This window comes from Lepeophtheirus salmonis, chromosome 12, assembly GCF_016086655.4.
Source record: "Lepeophtheirus salmonis chromosome 12, UVic_Lsal_1.4, whole genome shotgun sequence".
Lineage (NCBI taxonomy): Eukaryota > Metazoa > Arthropoda > Copepoda > Siphonostomatoida > Caligidae > Lepeophtheirus > Lepeophtheirus salmonis.
In genome coordinates, this window is record NC_052142.2 from 9,703,304 (window position 1) to 9,721,192 (window position 17,889).

The 17,889-nt window shown below is 31.6% G+C and overlaps 2 protein-coding genes across 8 annotated transcripts in view; one reads left to right on the top strand and one right to left on the bottom strand.

The window, feature by feature from the left end:
- LOC121127346 (uncharacterized) overlaps positions 1 to 15,592 on the top strand; it is a 46,174-nt gene extending 30,582 nt beyond the window's left edge. For both annotated transcript variants that reach the window (XM_040722696.2, XM_040722695.2), the window contains 2 exons: positions 6,070 to 6,507; positions 15,317 to 15,592. In XM_040722696.2, coding sequence (XP_040578630.1) covers positions 6,070 to 6,507; positions 15,317 to 15,518 — 640 coding nt within the window. In that variant the 3' untranslated portion in view covers positions 15,519 to 15,592. The remainder of the gene's footprint in view (positions 1 to 6,069; positions 6,508 to 15,316) is intronic.
- The window catches only part of LOC121127345 (uncharacterized), a 44,013-nt gene continuing 40,548 nt past the window's right edge, over positions 14,425 to 17,889 (bottom strand). For all 6 annotated transcript variants that reach the window (XM_040722691.2, XM_071891928.1, XM_040722692.2 and 3 more), the window contains 2 exons: positions 17,416 to 17,644; positions 14,425 to 17,356 (listed from right to left, as the gene is read on the bottom strand). In XM_040722691.2, coding sequence (XP_040578625.1) covers positions 15,625 to 17,356; positions 17,416 to 17,644 — 1,961 coding nt within the window. In that variant the 3' untranslated portion in view covers positions 14,425 to 15,624. The remainder of the gene's footprint in view (positions 17,357 to 17,415; positions 17,645 to 17,889) is intronic.

Below are 17,889 nucleotides of genomic sequence, written 5' to 3' on the forward strand. Positions count from 1 at the left end.
TGACGCCAAAACTATATTTATTCTTAAAGTCTTGTTTCCTGTTCTCCATAATTTTTTTTTTCATTCAAGTGAAAATTTTCCTCAATAGATCAACCTAATCATCTCAAGCATTAACTTCCTTAAAATTTTCAAGTTTGGACTATTAATTTTTACTTAAATCTACATTTACATCCCCAACAATAGCAAGGGGGTAAGGATTTCCCTTATTGGAATTTATAAATACCTTGAAAAAAAGACGACTCTCTCTCACTTGCACCATACAGATTGATTAAAAGGAACTCTGATGTTCCTATTTACTTTTTGTGTAAAATTCTTGAGCACAAATTGGGACATTTAACAATCTTGAAACAAAAGTAAGGACTCTACATTTGACACCAGAGTTAGTGTAGAAATTGCTTAAATAACTAGGGAGGAAGGAGTAAACTTTTTTCTAAGTGAAGATGAAACTAGACTCTTAATGTCTTGAAGACAGATGATTTATGGAATAAGTTCATTAGTTGTTTTATTAAAGCGTCTCTGACTCTTCACAATATTCCTCCACAGATATTGAGAGAAATTCAGGTATCGGTTACTAAATTTTCTTTGAATTCAGCAAATCTAGAAATATATATTTTGACATCACAAAACTCTCAGCAAGTCACTTATTTCCACATTAAATACGAATGTATTTCATCAAAGTTTCTCAAATAATATATAAAAGGGATCTCAACCTATCTTACCTTAAAAGTCCTTTAATACTCACCCAAGAGTCTGCGTCAATTACGACCCATTAATGTCTGTGTACAATAATTGAAATAAAAATAATTAAATGAGTCACATACAAATGAACTAATAAGATAAACCAAAATATGGATTAAATAAAATTATATAAATATTATACGCATATTCTTATCACGGTGAGTCGTCCTTGTATGAAAGAAGAATATCCCTTACTGCGAAATCAGGTTTCAAGCGGTCGATTGACATGAAGTCGGTTATATATCTCTTGGCTAGACTATAGGTTCTGTCCGAATTAGTACAGACTTTAAAAAGTACCGAATATGTAGGATGCGGGATGGGTTAGTTGGCTTATTTCCGACCAAAACATAATCTTAAGAGATTCTTACATGTCCATCACTCTCGTGGGAGGCTCGGGAAAAAACATTTGGTGGAGCATGTTTCATCTCATTGAAGCTCTCAAACAAGATCTTATCTATGGAAGAACTAGTACGTTCGGTTGACGATAATGGTAGCCTCTGAGCTGAACCTAAGACAAGGTGCTTTGGAGAAGATGTTGCTCCTGTAATACCTGGAATGGCAGAACGAAGGCCCAACATCACAAATGGAAGAGCGTCTTCATAAAATTCCCCTTAATGGTTCATTCCTGAAGTGAGAGTATTCAAAGTCCTGTGAAATCTTTCAATAATGCAGTTGGACTTAGGGTGATAAGAGGTGGTGAATAGGTTACTCTAACCAAGGGGTTGCCCCAAGCGTTCCAATGGGAACAAGTAAATTGAGCTTCCTGATCTGAGTGTATGGTCTGAGGGACTCCAAATCTTGCTACCCCTCCTACTTGAAAGGGACTCACTATAGTTTCTGCTTCTGTGTTTGTAAAGGAAGTGCTTATGTCCATCTCGAAACCCTATCCAAAACCGTTGGGCGGAATCGACATCCCTTTGATAAAGGAAGTCGCCTAACGAAGTCGACGTATATGGTACTTAGCCTACCAAGATTCTGATTAAATGGCAATGTTCCATAAGGTTTGTGTGCACTGAGGGTTTTTTTTTTTTTTTTTTTTTGATAAGATAAACACTAACCTGTCCAAGACTTCATGATTAGTATTTACAACACTACTTATATGAAGAAATACTACAAATAAAGAGAATCACTATAGTTCACTACTTTTGGTCAGATCTGTGTGGTGTAGTTGAAAATATGATGATGGATATACATTGTCTTTATATATCTGTTATATGTCAAGAAGGACAACAATACTTTGAAGATGACTTACTTTTATGTTCAGAAAATGTATTCAGCAACAACTGGTTTGGATATTTAATTTTTTTTCGGGGCATCAGCTGATCTAAAGCATATGCGCGTTGTAGTATCAAATGGGATATAAGCATGAAAGGAACAATTTTTTAGATATATTACCCATATCACAAAGAGAAACACGGACAGTCCGGACTCTACATTGCATGAGCCACAAAGGAGAATAAGATATAGTATCTGTGTCACATGTTACAATCACTACTTGATAATATAATCAAAATCATCAACTCACACACTATGAACCCCATATTCTTCTCTCAAATGTGCGAAACATAGAATCTGATTTCAAGAAGCTCCACTTTAACGACGAGATGCGTTGGCCCTATTTGCCGATCCGGAATACATATTTGATCACCTGAACTCGCTGAATATAAAACTTCAAGAAAGGAAACTTTTACTTCTTCTTGTACTTTTTCCAATCTATAGAAGATGTTAAGTTTAAGTATTCCTTATATGTTGAAAAAACTTCCAATTGCTCCAATAATACAACTAACTTTAGATTATTTCAACATCTTCTGAGGAATATTCTGAGTCTCACTTCTATAATTAACTATTTTCTTGACGGCTACTTTGCTTAAGATGTGATCATACTTTTTAGCGGCTTCTTCAGCTTTACAAATATCTACAATTTTTGGAAGTGTGTTTTCGATCTCTGGATTGTCATGAGCTTCAATCTTTATTTTTCTTCCCAATTTCTAACAATCAATATTACTTTAATATTCTCTTCAAGGTACTCCTTGTTACCACCGTTGCCTTTTAACTGTGTCCTATTAGCATTTTTTCCACCTCAACTGCAAGGTTTTTATTTCAAGAATATTTGCGTTCATATAAAAAAACATAACTAAACCCTACAGTGTAAAATTAATATCCTTCAATGTAACCTCATTATTTATCACAAAATTTAAGTAAAATGCTCATTAAAAAAAAGAAAACGAAAGAAACTATAACTTTACATAAATAACATAAAATAATATAAAATAGCATAAAACACCCATGAAAGGAAATATAATCAACTAATTTGCTTTTTAAGTGAAGAATAATTAACTTTAACTTTTCATGTCGTACAGAGAGTTGTAAGAAGTATTTTTTTTTCTTAACTATTATTTATTCTCAACCAAAATAGGTGAACATAATTTTTTTAAAGAAATATGTAAATAAGTCCATATAAATAATAAAATACACATAAGCAAATATAAATTAAATTATAATTGAAGGAATTTTTACAGATTCATTCACGTTTTCACTGGGAACCTTCTAAACTTGTATAAAAATTAAGAAAAATTAAGTTATTGAAATGGTAGTTTCTTTCATTTTTTTTTTTTTTTGTTCTCTTCCTTTCCCAGAAAGTAGTTAGTGGAAGTTGATATACAGCCATTCTTTGTAAAGGGAAGAAGAATCTACATTTATCAAAAATAGAGCTACGTTATAGGTCATGGAGAGTAAGGAACTTTTCGTCTGTAGATATTTTTTCAAGCTCAGTTGGGTCTCGATGATTCTTTAAAAAAAACATTTTTTGTTCAGGCTTTGGCTAATGATGTCGACTGTGTTAATTAATTATAATAAGGAACATTTTCCCAGATGTTTTTCTGAGTGACTGCCCATTCCTTTGATGTATAGAGAATGCTGTCATTTGAAAGTTCAGTGCCAAACAAAATTTAACTAAAAGCATTAGAAGCGTATAAAAATTTCAACATAGATTTTAGATAAAACATTAACTACTACTACAATTTCTACTCCTTATTGAGACTGTTATCTCTTTAGGGAGGGGATGTAACGCTTATCTAACAATGTACCAAACCATTTATCTTCTTCCATTAATTACTCATGACTCACAGAAGGGACAGTAGTAGCAATGTATATAATCTGTGGGATCAATTTTGGTATTAAATAAATCAATTCTCTTTTGAAAATTAAATCTCCTACACTCGAGACACCACTTACGGGCCTTCGAGCTTACTTTTACCTAATTAGAAGTAGTAGGTCCATTCAACACCCAATATATTAACTACCACATATCCATCTATCTTCAAATATGAAGATGAGGTATTCTGAATTTTTTGTTAAGAGGAATGGTGTAAAATTCCAAGTTGATCAGTATGTGAACAAAAGAAGGTTCAAATCTATTGGTAGTGTATTTGAGGGTTTTTAGAATACTCTTCCAGACAAAGGCATGATCAATTCTTGACGAATTTTTACCCAACCTCGAAGATACATTCTCATTCACATCGGAATTTATGAACAGATTGACTAGGTTAAGTTCATGGATAAGTATAGTTACATTTGGGTGGGATTTTTTCTGTTTTTCAAGGTCTACAATTAAATCCCTAATTAGAATAGAATCATCTTTCTTCTGTCTATTAATAATGGATTCAAAAACAAAAAACAAAAAATCTATAAAATGTATAAATTCGAGTCGGCCATTTCTACCTAAACTCTTGTTGGAATATTGCTTAATACTTTTAAAAACTTCTCAAACACTTACATACCAGTCTGATGATACCTAGGTGCAAGTTAGATCCAGTAAAATAGCTTGAGCGATTCAATGGAAGGCAAAAAGAGTATGAAATGCAACAAGAAGAGGATACCTTAGACTTCATATGCTACAACCATATTATATCTGGCTTTATTACTAAGATTATTTTCATGTCTTGATGTACAATCCCTTCCTCCTCTAGAGGTTAGGGAGAATTATCTTCTCAACCTATATTCTTCTTAGGATCATAAAAAATGGGCTTATGATTCCTTTAAGTCTGTGTGGAACTGTTTTAGATGTAAAAGTTAAGGTTACAATATTTTTTATTTTCATTTCCTCAAAAAAAAAAAAATGTTTTTAATTATTTTGTGCTTTTAAAGGAGTTTCCATACTATTAGGGGGCATTCCTGAATGAGAAGATGTTATTTTATAAGTAGAACCAGACTTTGTTCAAGTTGATGTGTTGTAGTATATTAACGATCTTTTTTTTTTTTTTTTTTTTTTTTTTTCGCTTCAAATTATCAACTGTAGGGCATTTTCTTTGTTCCAAAATGTAGACAAAAAACGTTCTCTTTTTCTAACATTTTTCTCCCATTTGCTGTGACAAGGCTTGGTTCTACATTTGAGCTATTTGCTTGCTTTTTGTAACCGTTATCTGTATTACCTCGACCAGTATTCACTAAAATATTAGTGTCATGTTAATTTATTATATTTCCTCAAGTCTTTTCATAAGAGTCAGAAGCATCACTTATATTCGAAACAACAGATGCATCAAAACTCTTAGTTTTTTCTTCAACTTCGATTGACTCAAAAGGTGAAAATTTTCTCATCTTATCTACTTGGGCATTCCATTTAACGGCATTTGGCACAGGTGATCTCTTGATAAGCGTGGGATCATCCTAATTTTAAAACCTTTGATATGGAGGAATCTAGGCACCTAATTCTAGCAAAAAAAATTCAATAAATCCGTAAACGTTTGTCCTTCCATTTGACATGAAGAGTAAAACTTGCATCTTGGATTCTGGTATTCCATTAACAATCTTAGTTTTCTCCTCGTATTCATATCTAAAACTGAGCATTGATTTTTCAATTGATTTTCCTGTAGAAAAATTATGATGACAGCTAATTTGTTGTAGTCTTTAAAACCCACCCTTTATTCAAGATATTCTGAATATTAATTTATCCACCTAATAATTCAGACAGTTTATAATATACTATACTCGAATTTTTAGAATACTTATGGATCCCGAGTAACACTTCCTCCGCTTCTTTCATATATATATTTTTTTCTACATACAAGCTTTCTATAACCCTGAGTAATTCAATATATTTAACCATTAATTTTGTTTCCATTTTTATATCTCCAGCCTAACTTTTCATGTTTCCACAACAAAAAGTCTAACTCTCGTTTTAGGTCATATTTCATGTAACTGTAATTGAATAAATTATGTATTCTAATGAAGATTAAATATGCATATTTAACAACCTTCTACTAAATTATAAACATTTGATTCAAATACTTCGATTTTGTATTTCATACAAACATGAATAACATATATTTTCAGATTGTATTATGATTTAGAAGCTGATAATCCTCTTATGGATCAACTCTGCAATTTAACTTGCTCCAATCCATCAATAGATCTTTGTCATGTTAAAAATATTCCTTCAGAAGGAGATGTCTCTGATGTGTTCCCTATGAATTGGAGATTTCTTCCAATTTTGGATCCTCAAGTCGATATATATGTTAGTCGAGACCTTGATTCTCGCATCAACGAGCGTGAATTTTATGCAGTATCTGAATGGTTGCATGGAAAAAAGGCATTTCATTTCATGCGAGATCATCCAGCTCATTCTATTGAAATACTAGGATCTGGGTGGGGTCTAAGACTAGGCAAACTAGAAAGAAATATGGTACTTAGTTCTTTCAAAATTGCAACTAAAGACAGCTTGTTTTGGGCATCTCGAAACTCATATGGTCCAGATCAAGGATTTCTAAAAAGGTAAATTTCTATGTTACGTTCCCTAAGACAAAAGTTAATTAAAAATAATCAATATTTTTTTTAGTTGAATTTAATTAATTGAGTTAATCTGTTTAAAAAATATAATTACATTTTTATAGTTTTTCTACTAAAAAATTATTTTTAAGTTTTGGGTGACATATTTATTCGATTAGTTTTGTTGTAAGTCTGATTTTAAAACTTTTTGAAGTCAGAAAGAAAGTTTTGGAATGAGAAAAAGATAAAAAAATGGGATTGTCATTTATATTTAATATATCTTTGTATCTGCTGTATATATTATATGCAGTGTACACTAGTTACCGATATATACAAATTAAGGTTGGTTCATTTTAGGATTTTTTTTAGCAACATAAACATACACTTTTATTATTATTAAAGTGTTTTTATTTAATTTTGACCGAGCGATAATAATTTAATACAGCACTACTAAAATAAGAAAAATAAACAAGGAAAGAACAACATGTAGAACTTCGATTTGAAAAAAGCAAGCAGGTGTGTCTAAAATAAATAATATATAATTAATCCGACAATAAAAGAAGATAAATGAAGTGCGGTAGTGAAGGGTCATCATGTTAATTTCATTTTCCAATGATGTTTTTACTAAAGAAGGTGTGGGACTACTCCTGCTATGTTTATGCTGAGAATTTGAAAGAAAGAAATCTGTTATTATTAAATTCAACTTCATATTTCCATCCACTGCTGGGTGCATCATAAACTTTTTGCATTGTTTTTTCGATATACCTCGAATCATACATTTGTAGACAAAAAAAAACCAGCACTAAGTTTAAACCTTGCAGTATAACAGATCCCCTGCACTTCGTGTATGATGCTCTCGATCTTGCCTAATTCATTGCTACATCTCCAGCATATGTTGGGGATGTAGCAATGAACCAATCGGAGCGAGTAAGGTTTAAATGATATTCTCTTTTTATTAAACTCTCTATCATTTCTATTAGTGGAACTTTATGACAATAATACAATAGATGTGAGGAAGTCTCAACTTCTCTTCGATGGAAGGAACACAGTGTATTTTCAGGATCAGCCTTGTACTTATTTGTGAACAATGAGAATTTTGACCTTCCATAACGAAGCTATTTTTGATGTGAGTCTGTTAAAAAAAAAAATTCTTGGGTGAATGGAATCGATTCTGTAGTTCAGATTTATTCTTCTGTTTATTTTCTTAACTATAAGTGATGGATCTCAGCATAGGAGCAATTTATCAATGCTATTTTGATTTCATATTTCTAAAGAACTTCTAGCTCCTTGAAGAATGGTGTGGAAGGAACAAGATAAACTGGCCTTTTAGCAAATAACAACGTCCGTGTCCTTATTGATAGAACGAACTTATCTAACATAGTATCCTCCTTTGAGAGTATTTCTCAGCCTTCTATATAACTTGTAGTTACTCCAATTGTACTTCTTAACCAAATAAATTGGGACCTTATCGTGCGTAAAATTAAACTTGAGAGGATGTTATAAATAATATGGTAACTGTTAGAAACAATTATTCTATCTCTTTCTGAGCACACGCAAACGTGGTTATTATATATTTAAACCATATGTATTTGTGATCGTGAAAGGCCTAGAGTAACAATTAGGGTTTTATGTCATATCTTTGACATTTCTGGAAAAATTAATAAATACTAAAATTTTGGCAATAACAAATGAAGCTAATGCCCCAAGCTTAAAATTTCCAGGTTTTTTAGGACGGAACAGGTAATTTATTGAAAACAAGTGTGTATGGCAAAAGTTCCTTCAAATAGTGACATACTAATTGGATGGGGAAAAAATGGTTGAAATTGAAGAAATAGATATAGAATATTATCCAGAAAATGTTGGAAAGTGTCGATCCTCATTAAGAACTAAAGACTGCAGTCCCGTCAGGTTCAATCTCTGTCTGGTCCAGTTCAGTGATGCATATCCTAAAAATGATTCAGTTCTTGATACCATCACTCAACTTTATCTTTTTAATCAGTTCTAGTACTTACTGTCTGAAGGATCAGTCCCAAAGACTGATAGGATCGGTCCTAAGAGTGGATTGGACCAAATAAATAAGGACTGACACAACAATAATGTTACGTAACATCATGCCTTTAAATTGAAGCCCATTGTTTGCTATACTCAAAAATGTTTTTTGGACCTTTTTACGAATGAAAAAAAAATTACTATGAAATTTATACTAAAAGAGTGTGTAGTTAAAAATCTAGTTTTATCTAGTTCCTCTGTTTTATTTATAATCTACTTTTTAATGAAAATATTGGTAATACTGATCAAAGTACTTCTATCAACTGTTTCTTGCAATCCTAATTATAGTAGATTGACATATTTTGTAAATCCTACTATCTATTATATAAGAGCGACATTCAAAAACAGGACAGGTAAATAAAAAGAATGTATATCGGAATAATACATATGATGCTTTAAAAAATAAAAATAAATTATTTTTTTCTAAATAAACCGTTATAGATGAAATTTTTCCAAACAAACTGCAAGAACAGCTTTAAAAAAAGTTCACTTTAAATATGAAACAAATTATTCTTTTTTTAATTCATTTGATGTGTATATTGTATATGTTGTTTACAAGTATCTCTGTATTACAAGTTGTAACTTGTATAATCAAATTGTACAAGTAGCAGCTAAAAATCTTTTTAAATGAAGGATTTACACTATCAAGGATGAGGACAACCTAGTGATTGCATATTGCATGGATGATAAATATATATTGGTACTGTAGTTTTTGACTATCTTAAAAGAAATTCTAGAGTATAAGTATTCTATGACACATAAAGTTCAAATGCCCACAATTATATGACTCATAAATATATAATTTCCATAATAGTTGGTAAGTAGAATGACCAATGTTGTTCTTGAATAATGTTTTTGTTTTTTTCAAATTGAAAAAAAAACAAAAAACTAATCATACTAAAACAGCAACAACACAGTCTGACTTTATTTTCGCTAATGTTTTTTGAACTGTCTGATTATCTAACTTTGTAAAGGTAATGCCGAATCAAAAAGAATTTTTTAAGACATTCGACTTTTTTTTCTTTCAAATTCAATTTCAAAAAAAATTTGGACAATCAAAAGAACGGGACAGTTATAAAAAACGTGCACTTATTGTGTAACGTTTTTGCATAGTCTTTTCAAGGCTTGAAGAAATCAATGAGACCATTGCAGATCTGTAACTGTGAAGTAAATTTCCTCTTGTTATGAATGCCCTGGAGTGAGCAAAGATTATCTTCTCCCAAGGTACTGGCAGGCTCAACAACGATATATACTTTTTATACAGGTTTTCTGGTTCGGAAGTCAACACTATTCCACTATTAAAATATGAACCGGATTTTAGGTCGATAAATGTAGTGGTGTTTTCAGCCAAAGCAATCCTCTCCAGCTCCTCAGGTCCCGGAAGGTTTAAAAAAAAGTGTATTCTATATTGATTCTGTTGGATGATGTCAAAGGTACTGTTAGTATCAAATATCGGAGTTTTAAACCAAAAAATTCTTTGTACAGCTGCCCATTTACTAGATATTGCACTGATGGAGTCATTGGAGATAACAGAAGCAAACATAAGAATGTCATAAACTGACAATTTTGTGATAAATTGTCTCCATTCTAATTGAGGCCTTCTACTAATATCAATAAATAAACTCCCATATATCTTTAGAAGAATATCGGTCAGTAAAGATAAACCCCCCTCGCGGAAATATACATATTATGAAAAAGTATTTTCAACCAAACTTCTTTCTCATTCATTGCATTCTCAGCAACTGATGGGACAGCAGACACAACATATATTATTTGCAAAACAAGTTTCTTATTCTACAGTTCGATTCGTTTTTTTTTAGTTAAATTTACGCCATGCCTAGCATGATCTTTGTGCAAAAGAAATTAAGTTCGACCGATTGGAGGGACAGGGTCCTTCAAAATTCCATACAATCCCCAAAATTTTAACATTGTTGCTCATTTTAAAGGTGTTGATTAACATAAAGGGTAACGGTTTCCATTGACCTAAAGGGATCATTGAGGTTTTGTCCCCATTGATTTTCACTCCTAATTTTAATGAAAACCTACTAAAGAAAGTGAGGAGAACATCAATTATCTTCACCAGTTGAGCTTCAAATTTGCTTTCACCATGAGGGGGAGATCATCAGCATAAAAATCTACGAAATGACGATTCTCATAAAGGAAGATTCATCAATACTTTAACGAATCTGTAGATGTTTGATCATTTCTACTAACATCGGCAATGTTTCTGTTCTTAAGAAAACCTTTCTCCTCAGGCCCTAATTTCTCATTTAGAAAGGGTTGTATTTGCTTAAAAATAGTACCTGCCAATATCCTATAGGATTTATTCAAAATTATCAAGGGTCTCTAATGGCTGAGTTTTGTTCCTTTCCTTATTTTGGAATGAGGGATATTATTCCCCTGGTAAGGGATGGGGGAAGCTTACCCTTCCTTTACATATAGGTTTTGAATTTAAAAGATAAAGCATCACATCTTTGGCACAAAGAGTGTACATTTTATCTTTGATGCAATGTGGACCAGAGTGTTTATCATTCTTATATGTTTCCCAATATAATTTTTTATAGGAAAACACAGAGCGATCTTCTCCTCTTCTTGACTTGGGAAAGTTGTTTCTAGGGCCACCAACAACTTTTTGTAAATGGTCATGAAAAATATTAAGTATCAATTTTGGATCTGTGAGTTCTTTCTTTCCAATCATAATTTTGTCATAGGGCTGCCTTCGTTTGATACTTTCTTGGATATTTCCTCTTCTGATATCTCAGACACTGGAAATAAGTTAAAAGTATCTGTTGTAATAGTTCGTACAAATAAAGAGCTGTCATTTATTAACTTTTATATATATCTTTTTGAAACTGTGTCTCCCTCTTCTTTTTAAATTTGTATATAATAGTGTGGTATCTCGAATAATTTTTGGGAAAATTCTGGCGAGCTTATTGCAGGAGAAAGATGGATCAAATAAAATTCTTAATTTATTAGTGATATATGCCTTTTCTTCTTCTTATTCCAAGATCCACTTCGGAATTTTAAAAACTTTCCTTGTTGGAAAAAGTATAATTCTGCCATCTTGTGGTCAGACGATGGTTCGAATTGGTAGGAGGATCCTTTCAAAAACGAAAAAAGAAACAAGGAAATAAAAGCATGATCTAAACGAAGAGAACTACTAAACATCCTCCATGAAACTCAATCGTCCTCTTGGCTTGACAATTTAATGGCATCAACCAACTTGAGCTCATGTATTAATTTCAGAAGGAACGAGAAGTTTGGGTAAGTTTTTTTTTTTTTTTTTTTGTCAATATCTATGTTTAGTTCACCAATCAAGATTAGAGCCAGTGAATCCCTTTTTTTGATTATTTATAATCGCTTGAAAAAAAGAGGATGACTTGACGTTAGGCCCATACGCATTGATGACATAAAATTCAAAAACCTCATAGATACTTTCATTTTGTGCAAGTGGCTTTTATGTGAATATTCTTTAACAAGCATTGAAGTTCCTATAGACTTGGATATAAAAGTCATATCTCATCGTGAGGGACTTAAAGCTGTGTTATAAACGTTACAATTACTAGGTAAGCAGAAAGGACATTAGTTGTTGCAAGTAGACGACACTCTCGATCGAATATCCTGTACACAAATTATGCCAGGGGTTGAATTCCAAATTGTTTTCGTCAATCCATGTCTGGTTCTCCTTTCTTTTCCACCTCTCACATTTATCGATATCACTTTTCTCATTCCAATGTGTCCTCTGAGATCCAACTTACATGGTCTTTAATAGAAGTCAAATAAAGTTGATTGAATCGATTTATTTTCTAAAGTATTAGAAGGCATACTGTCTAGATTAAAGGTTAAAGAAATAAGGACCAGCTAATAATGTAACAACTCTGAATCTTTATGAAGTTTAGGAGTGTATTTGCTATTAGGAGACCATTCCGTAGCAGGACGACCTCTCTTCGATATGGATCCTGATCTCATACGTGATTCCAATATGTAACTCTCATTTAAAGCAGGCTTCTTAGGTTTTCTCAGTTCCATTGCTATTTCTTTTTCACTTTCTTCGCTCTTGTTTTTCTTCATAATGTCTTGTCCTGCTTCAGTATAGTTCTTATTTGTTACATCTAAATGATCAAATTATTTTTCATTTCTTCCACCCCGTTGCTCACAACCATCTTTTCAACACTTTCTTCAGAATTAATCCTAGTTAATGACGTTGGGATTATTTTTTTGATCATCTTCATATGATAGTGCCATTTTACAAATTGGTTGATACATTCGCATAATGTTCTGTCTGATAACATTTTGCACAGGTAATATTTTACCCTGCATAGGTTATTCTGGTTTCAAAATCCTTTTTGCGAATAAAATAAAATATTTCATACCTTAATGTAACCTTTAACATAAAATTCATGTTCCTCACACCTTTAAATCTCTCGTCTTAGAAGTAACATTCCCTAGGTGGTACAACTATCTCTCCAAAATCTTTAATAACATCTCCAATATCACCCAAAGTAACATCCTTATACAATACATAAACACATTCATTAAAATTAGTGTAGTCACAATGATAATATGAAGAATGTTTGGGAAAAGAGCAGCATAACTGTCAAGTCGTATTATTAAATTAACACTATTTAACATCTAAGAAACAAAAAACCCACTCCATATTTATCAATGCTATAGACAAAAATGACTCAATTCTACTCCAAGTTCAATACGAACTTACAACAAATTTTCAGTGTTACTTTTTCATCTTTCATGCACTATTGATTACTTTATACTTATAAGTCATAACATGCATGTTCATATGATTAAAATGTACGTGTTGTTTATTGCTATTTTATATACAATAAATACAGGAGGTGAGGAGTAACATATTTCTATTGTTTCAATTCATTGAATATTTCTCCGATCCTCGAATCTGACTATATAGTTTTCACTGTACAACCTCTCTTCGCTCTTTACTGACTCGCAAGCTCCAAGTACTACCCTTCCCTGGTCCATAATAACCTTGTACTTTCCTAGAATAACAAATATCTTAATAATAGGGAAGAGTTGACAACAAGAACAAAAAATAGAAGACGAGCTACCATCATTTTTTTTCCCCCTGCCCATAATCTAATGTAATTCAAGAGTTTTTTTTTAGTTTCGTAGAAATACTGAAGAAGATTGTTAATGTCAACCTATGGATTTCCTAAATATACGTGCACTGTCCATGTATATAGTGTTCCCAGGGTGGATGTAATGAAGAGCGATGAAATGAACTTTTTGTTTCCCGACGAAGAATCCTAATTAAATTTAAATCGAATGAAGTAATCATTAATGTTTTTGTCTCTCTTCTATGTTTATTATATCACGTAAAAGTAATTTCAATTGCTTTTAATTGCCTGATATGATTTCAATTTGTTAGTAAATCTCAATTATTCCAGTATTAAAAAGTTTAAATTGTTCCAATTCAATCAACACCTCCTCTAATATATAATTTCCCTACGGTTTCTTTCTTGAAGCGAATAAATCATAAGAAAATACTTGAAACTATTTTAAAAGGAGAGGTTTTGTGAAAAGGTCCAAAAAAATTGAAGGAGCTATTAAAGTAAAGATGGAATGAAGGATAATAATAATAAAAACTGAGAAATTATGTGCGCTAAATGAGTGCATAAACACTTCTGTGAACCCACCTTTATAATAGTCAAAAATCATTTCGTTTGTAAAAACGAATGGTCAGGGTATGTATTCAGTTCAAAAAGCCTACCTTTCTATTTCTCTGGTATCTGGGGATATCATAATATAGTACAGTCATGTTTTGAAATACTTTAATTTTATGTTTTTAATTAAACAATTTCATTAGTTTATAGTTTAAAAAACTTACAATATAAGTATACATAGGCTTAAATTTGTTTATTTTGGGAAAATAATTCAATAGTAATTTTATATTTATATTATTTGTAATGTGATAATTGAAAAGTTCCTATTAAACTTAATGGTAGAATGTATATATCTCTAATATATAAAGGTGGGATTTGGAGACCTAAAATACGGACTGTAAAATCTTTATTCTTTTCAATTTGTACAATGATTAGGATTGTAAATCATATGCATTTTGGGTATGTAAACAAATGACATGGTAACCTTGACAATTTGAATAATGCTTTGGAGGAGAGCAGCTTAGCTTTCATGACATTTTATTAGATAAAATATGGGTAAGTATAAGTGTAAGAAAATTAACGTACATTCTACTCTGTATCTAGCAAGAATATAGAAAAAAATTACTCTGTTGTTTATCCTCAAATCTACTCTGAGTCGAAAAGGAATTCACACTTATAGCTTCCCAACAAATAATCAGGGATACTCTCCGTTATTTATGAGCACCCACATTCGATCTTACACTTTATAATAAGATGTTCTTTTCTCAAGAATGATAAAATAATGATAACTTCTTAAGTAAATAAAAAATAACACTATTCAGGTTGTCAACAACAACAAAATTCGGAAGCTTAAAATGCTTTGGATTTAAAACCCCGAGCACAATTTTATATTCTTTTCTTTTTTCTCCCTCTATCTATGAGAGTTGTAAACGCAGGCGAGTGAGATTAAATATAAAATATGAAGCAACTAAAAAATATTAAATATTTTGAATATCCGTGTTATAGGTCTCCAAATCCTAGCTCTACCAGTACACATATACATAGAAATTCAACGTTAATCACTATATTGATAATTTAACTGCATAATTTTAATTTTTAAAAGGAAGAACAATATTTATTTATTTTTTCAGATATCTATGGCCTTGGGGGAAGTGGAATTCTATAAGCCATGACTCTTATTCATGCGCTCATTTTGCAAGAACATCTCCTTTTCCAACACAGAGAAAGATTGAACCTAATAATTTTGTTGCTTCGGTTGTATCAGCAAATGACACCCTTTTGTATGAATGTCCAATGAAATGTCGAAAGGAATCTTCTTGGAAATATTGCTGAATTATTTAATTACGATGTTCCAATGTAGTAACTTATAAACTTATAAATAAATATATATATATTTAGTTATCCAATTTATTAATTTGATTTATTCGTATGATATCTTTTAGGTAAATGTAGTTTTTAGAATAGGATTTGATCGTCGTCTCGACATATATGTCCTCGATGAATCTTCTTCTAAGTTTGTCGTTGCTAGTGAATAACGTTCAAAAGCACGACTAAAAGCTCCATTACACATACGATTAATCGGATTTACAGTGGAAATTTCAGATTGTATCGAGTTAGAACGGTGACGATATCTACTGTATCCGTAGTTGTCAAAACCAGATTCCTGATGTAGTAGTGGTGTTGAATATCTTCGACATTTCAAGTCAATCTCATCTTTGAATATTGTATTTGTAGTTATTACACTTGTGAGTGGGTTTACATGGACTTCGAAGAATGTATTATCTGAAATATCATGGGATGACAAAATTCGAAAGGAGTGTGGACATTCATTATTCTTTATGTTGGTGTTGCGGGCGTACTTTGCTTTAAGCTGTTGCAACTTTTTGTCGGTAATAGCCTTGGGATGGTCAATTTCAAAATAATCCCATGTTTTGAAGTTATACTTTCCTTTAAGTCCTCTGTCATCTATTTGTATATTTGTTGCAGAAAGACATTTAATATTATTGTTCTTGCTTTTTTCTACATTTTCTTCGTTCATGTATTTACATTTTGCTTCGTCTTTCTTATTACTTTTTTTTTTGCTTCCAACTTTTATGTATGGTTTTAAATCATAGTTGGGGGTATTTAAATGTGTATCTTTAATAATTTTGAGTTTTTCATATTCTTTTTCTTTATTAATACTCTCTCTGAGTGGGGGAATGGCAGATGCAGATTTTCTTCTTTGGAGTTTTAAATCTTTACTAAAAGTGTGCTTATGATTATTTTTACCTTCAGAAAACTGGGTTTCATCAATTATTGATAACGATGAGTCAATATTCATTTGTAAAGATCCTCTTCTAACTCTATATGTAGGTTTATGCCCCTTAGACGTTGTATCGAATGTTCCAATCAAGTCTGCCACGCGAGTATGCTTTTGAGATGTGTATTTCACTAATTCATCTCTCCAAGGTTGAATACCTCTATCATTTTCTTTTTCGTAAATTGTCTGGTTATTAATTGTCTTCAACGATTTATCTTCTTCATCTTCGGATACTTCAAGGAGAGTTTCAGGAACAATTAAATTTTGAATACTATTTTCACATGAGCTAATACTACTAACATGTCCTTTTTTACTATTAAGTGAAGAAAATGAATTGATACAATCTTCATTTATTTCTGATGAATGAATGGAATTTTCTCTGGACGTAAGGTTGAAATCCACATCCGATGATTTGTTTATATGAATCAATTCTTGTGTGAAAGTATTCGTCTCACCATTTATAACTCTTTTGCTACCAATAAATTCTCTATTCTTTGTAGACCCTTTTGGCATATTTTTCTTTGGATAATTAATTAAATCCCTTGATTTGCTAAAGGAGAGTCGTACATCACATAGTCTTTCTTTACTCTTACTTAGACTTTTTCTTAGGTTAGAATTAGCTGCAACTTTTTCAAAAATGGCTTCCCTTGATTTTGACAAATAACGTCTTCTTTCAGTTGTTCGATCACGACATGTTTGACATGATATACGGAAACCAATATTGTTTCCAATAGAAGAGTCATTGGTAAAAACTGTTTGCATTGGTGGATCAGGAGTTGGAATTTTCAACATTAATGGAGAGGGTGAAGGAGGTTCTGAATTTTGTACTAGCCAAGGTGATGCAAGACATTGTCGAACTGTTGGTCTTTTTCTGAAATATTAAATTTATATACCTCATTCAATAAAAGACTGAACATTAATAATACTCACTTCATATCTCTAATAAGACAAGTTCTGATAAAATCTTTTGCTTCTTCTGATACTCCTTCAAAAAGTTCACGTGGAAAATCTAGAATTCCCATTGTGATATTTCTTAAAGTGTCCTGATCACTTTCTCCTCCAAATGGAGAAAAGCCAGTTAGTAGAACATATGCAAGAACGCCAACACTCCAAATATCCGATGCTAACGTGATGGGCTCCATCGAAATGATCTCAGGTGCTATAAAAAAATTAATTTAATTATATACATATTAAACTGTTTCAATATTGAAGTCATAATGAAGTTGTTAGTAGAAAACACCCTTTTCTCCTTCTTCGGGTAAATCAACTTCTAAAAAATGAAAAATGCTATTAAATTATAGCAGGGGAGACAGGGAATAGTTGTAAAGCACAACAATTGCAACAGTACCTTTTCTCCAGTGTTAATCTCGTCAGCTATGACTTCACTAAATGATTTTTTTTATA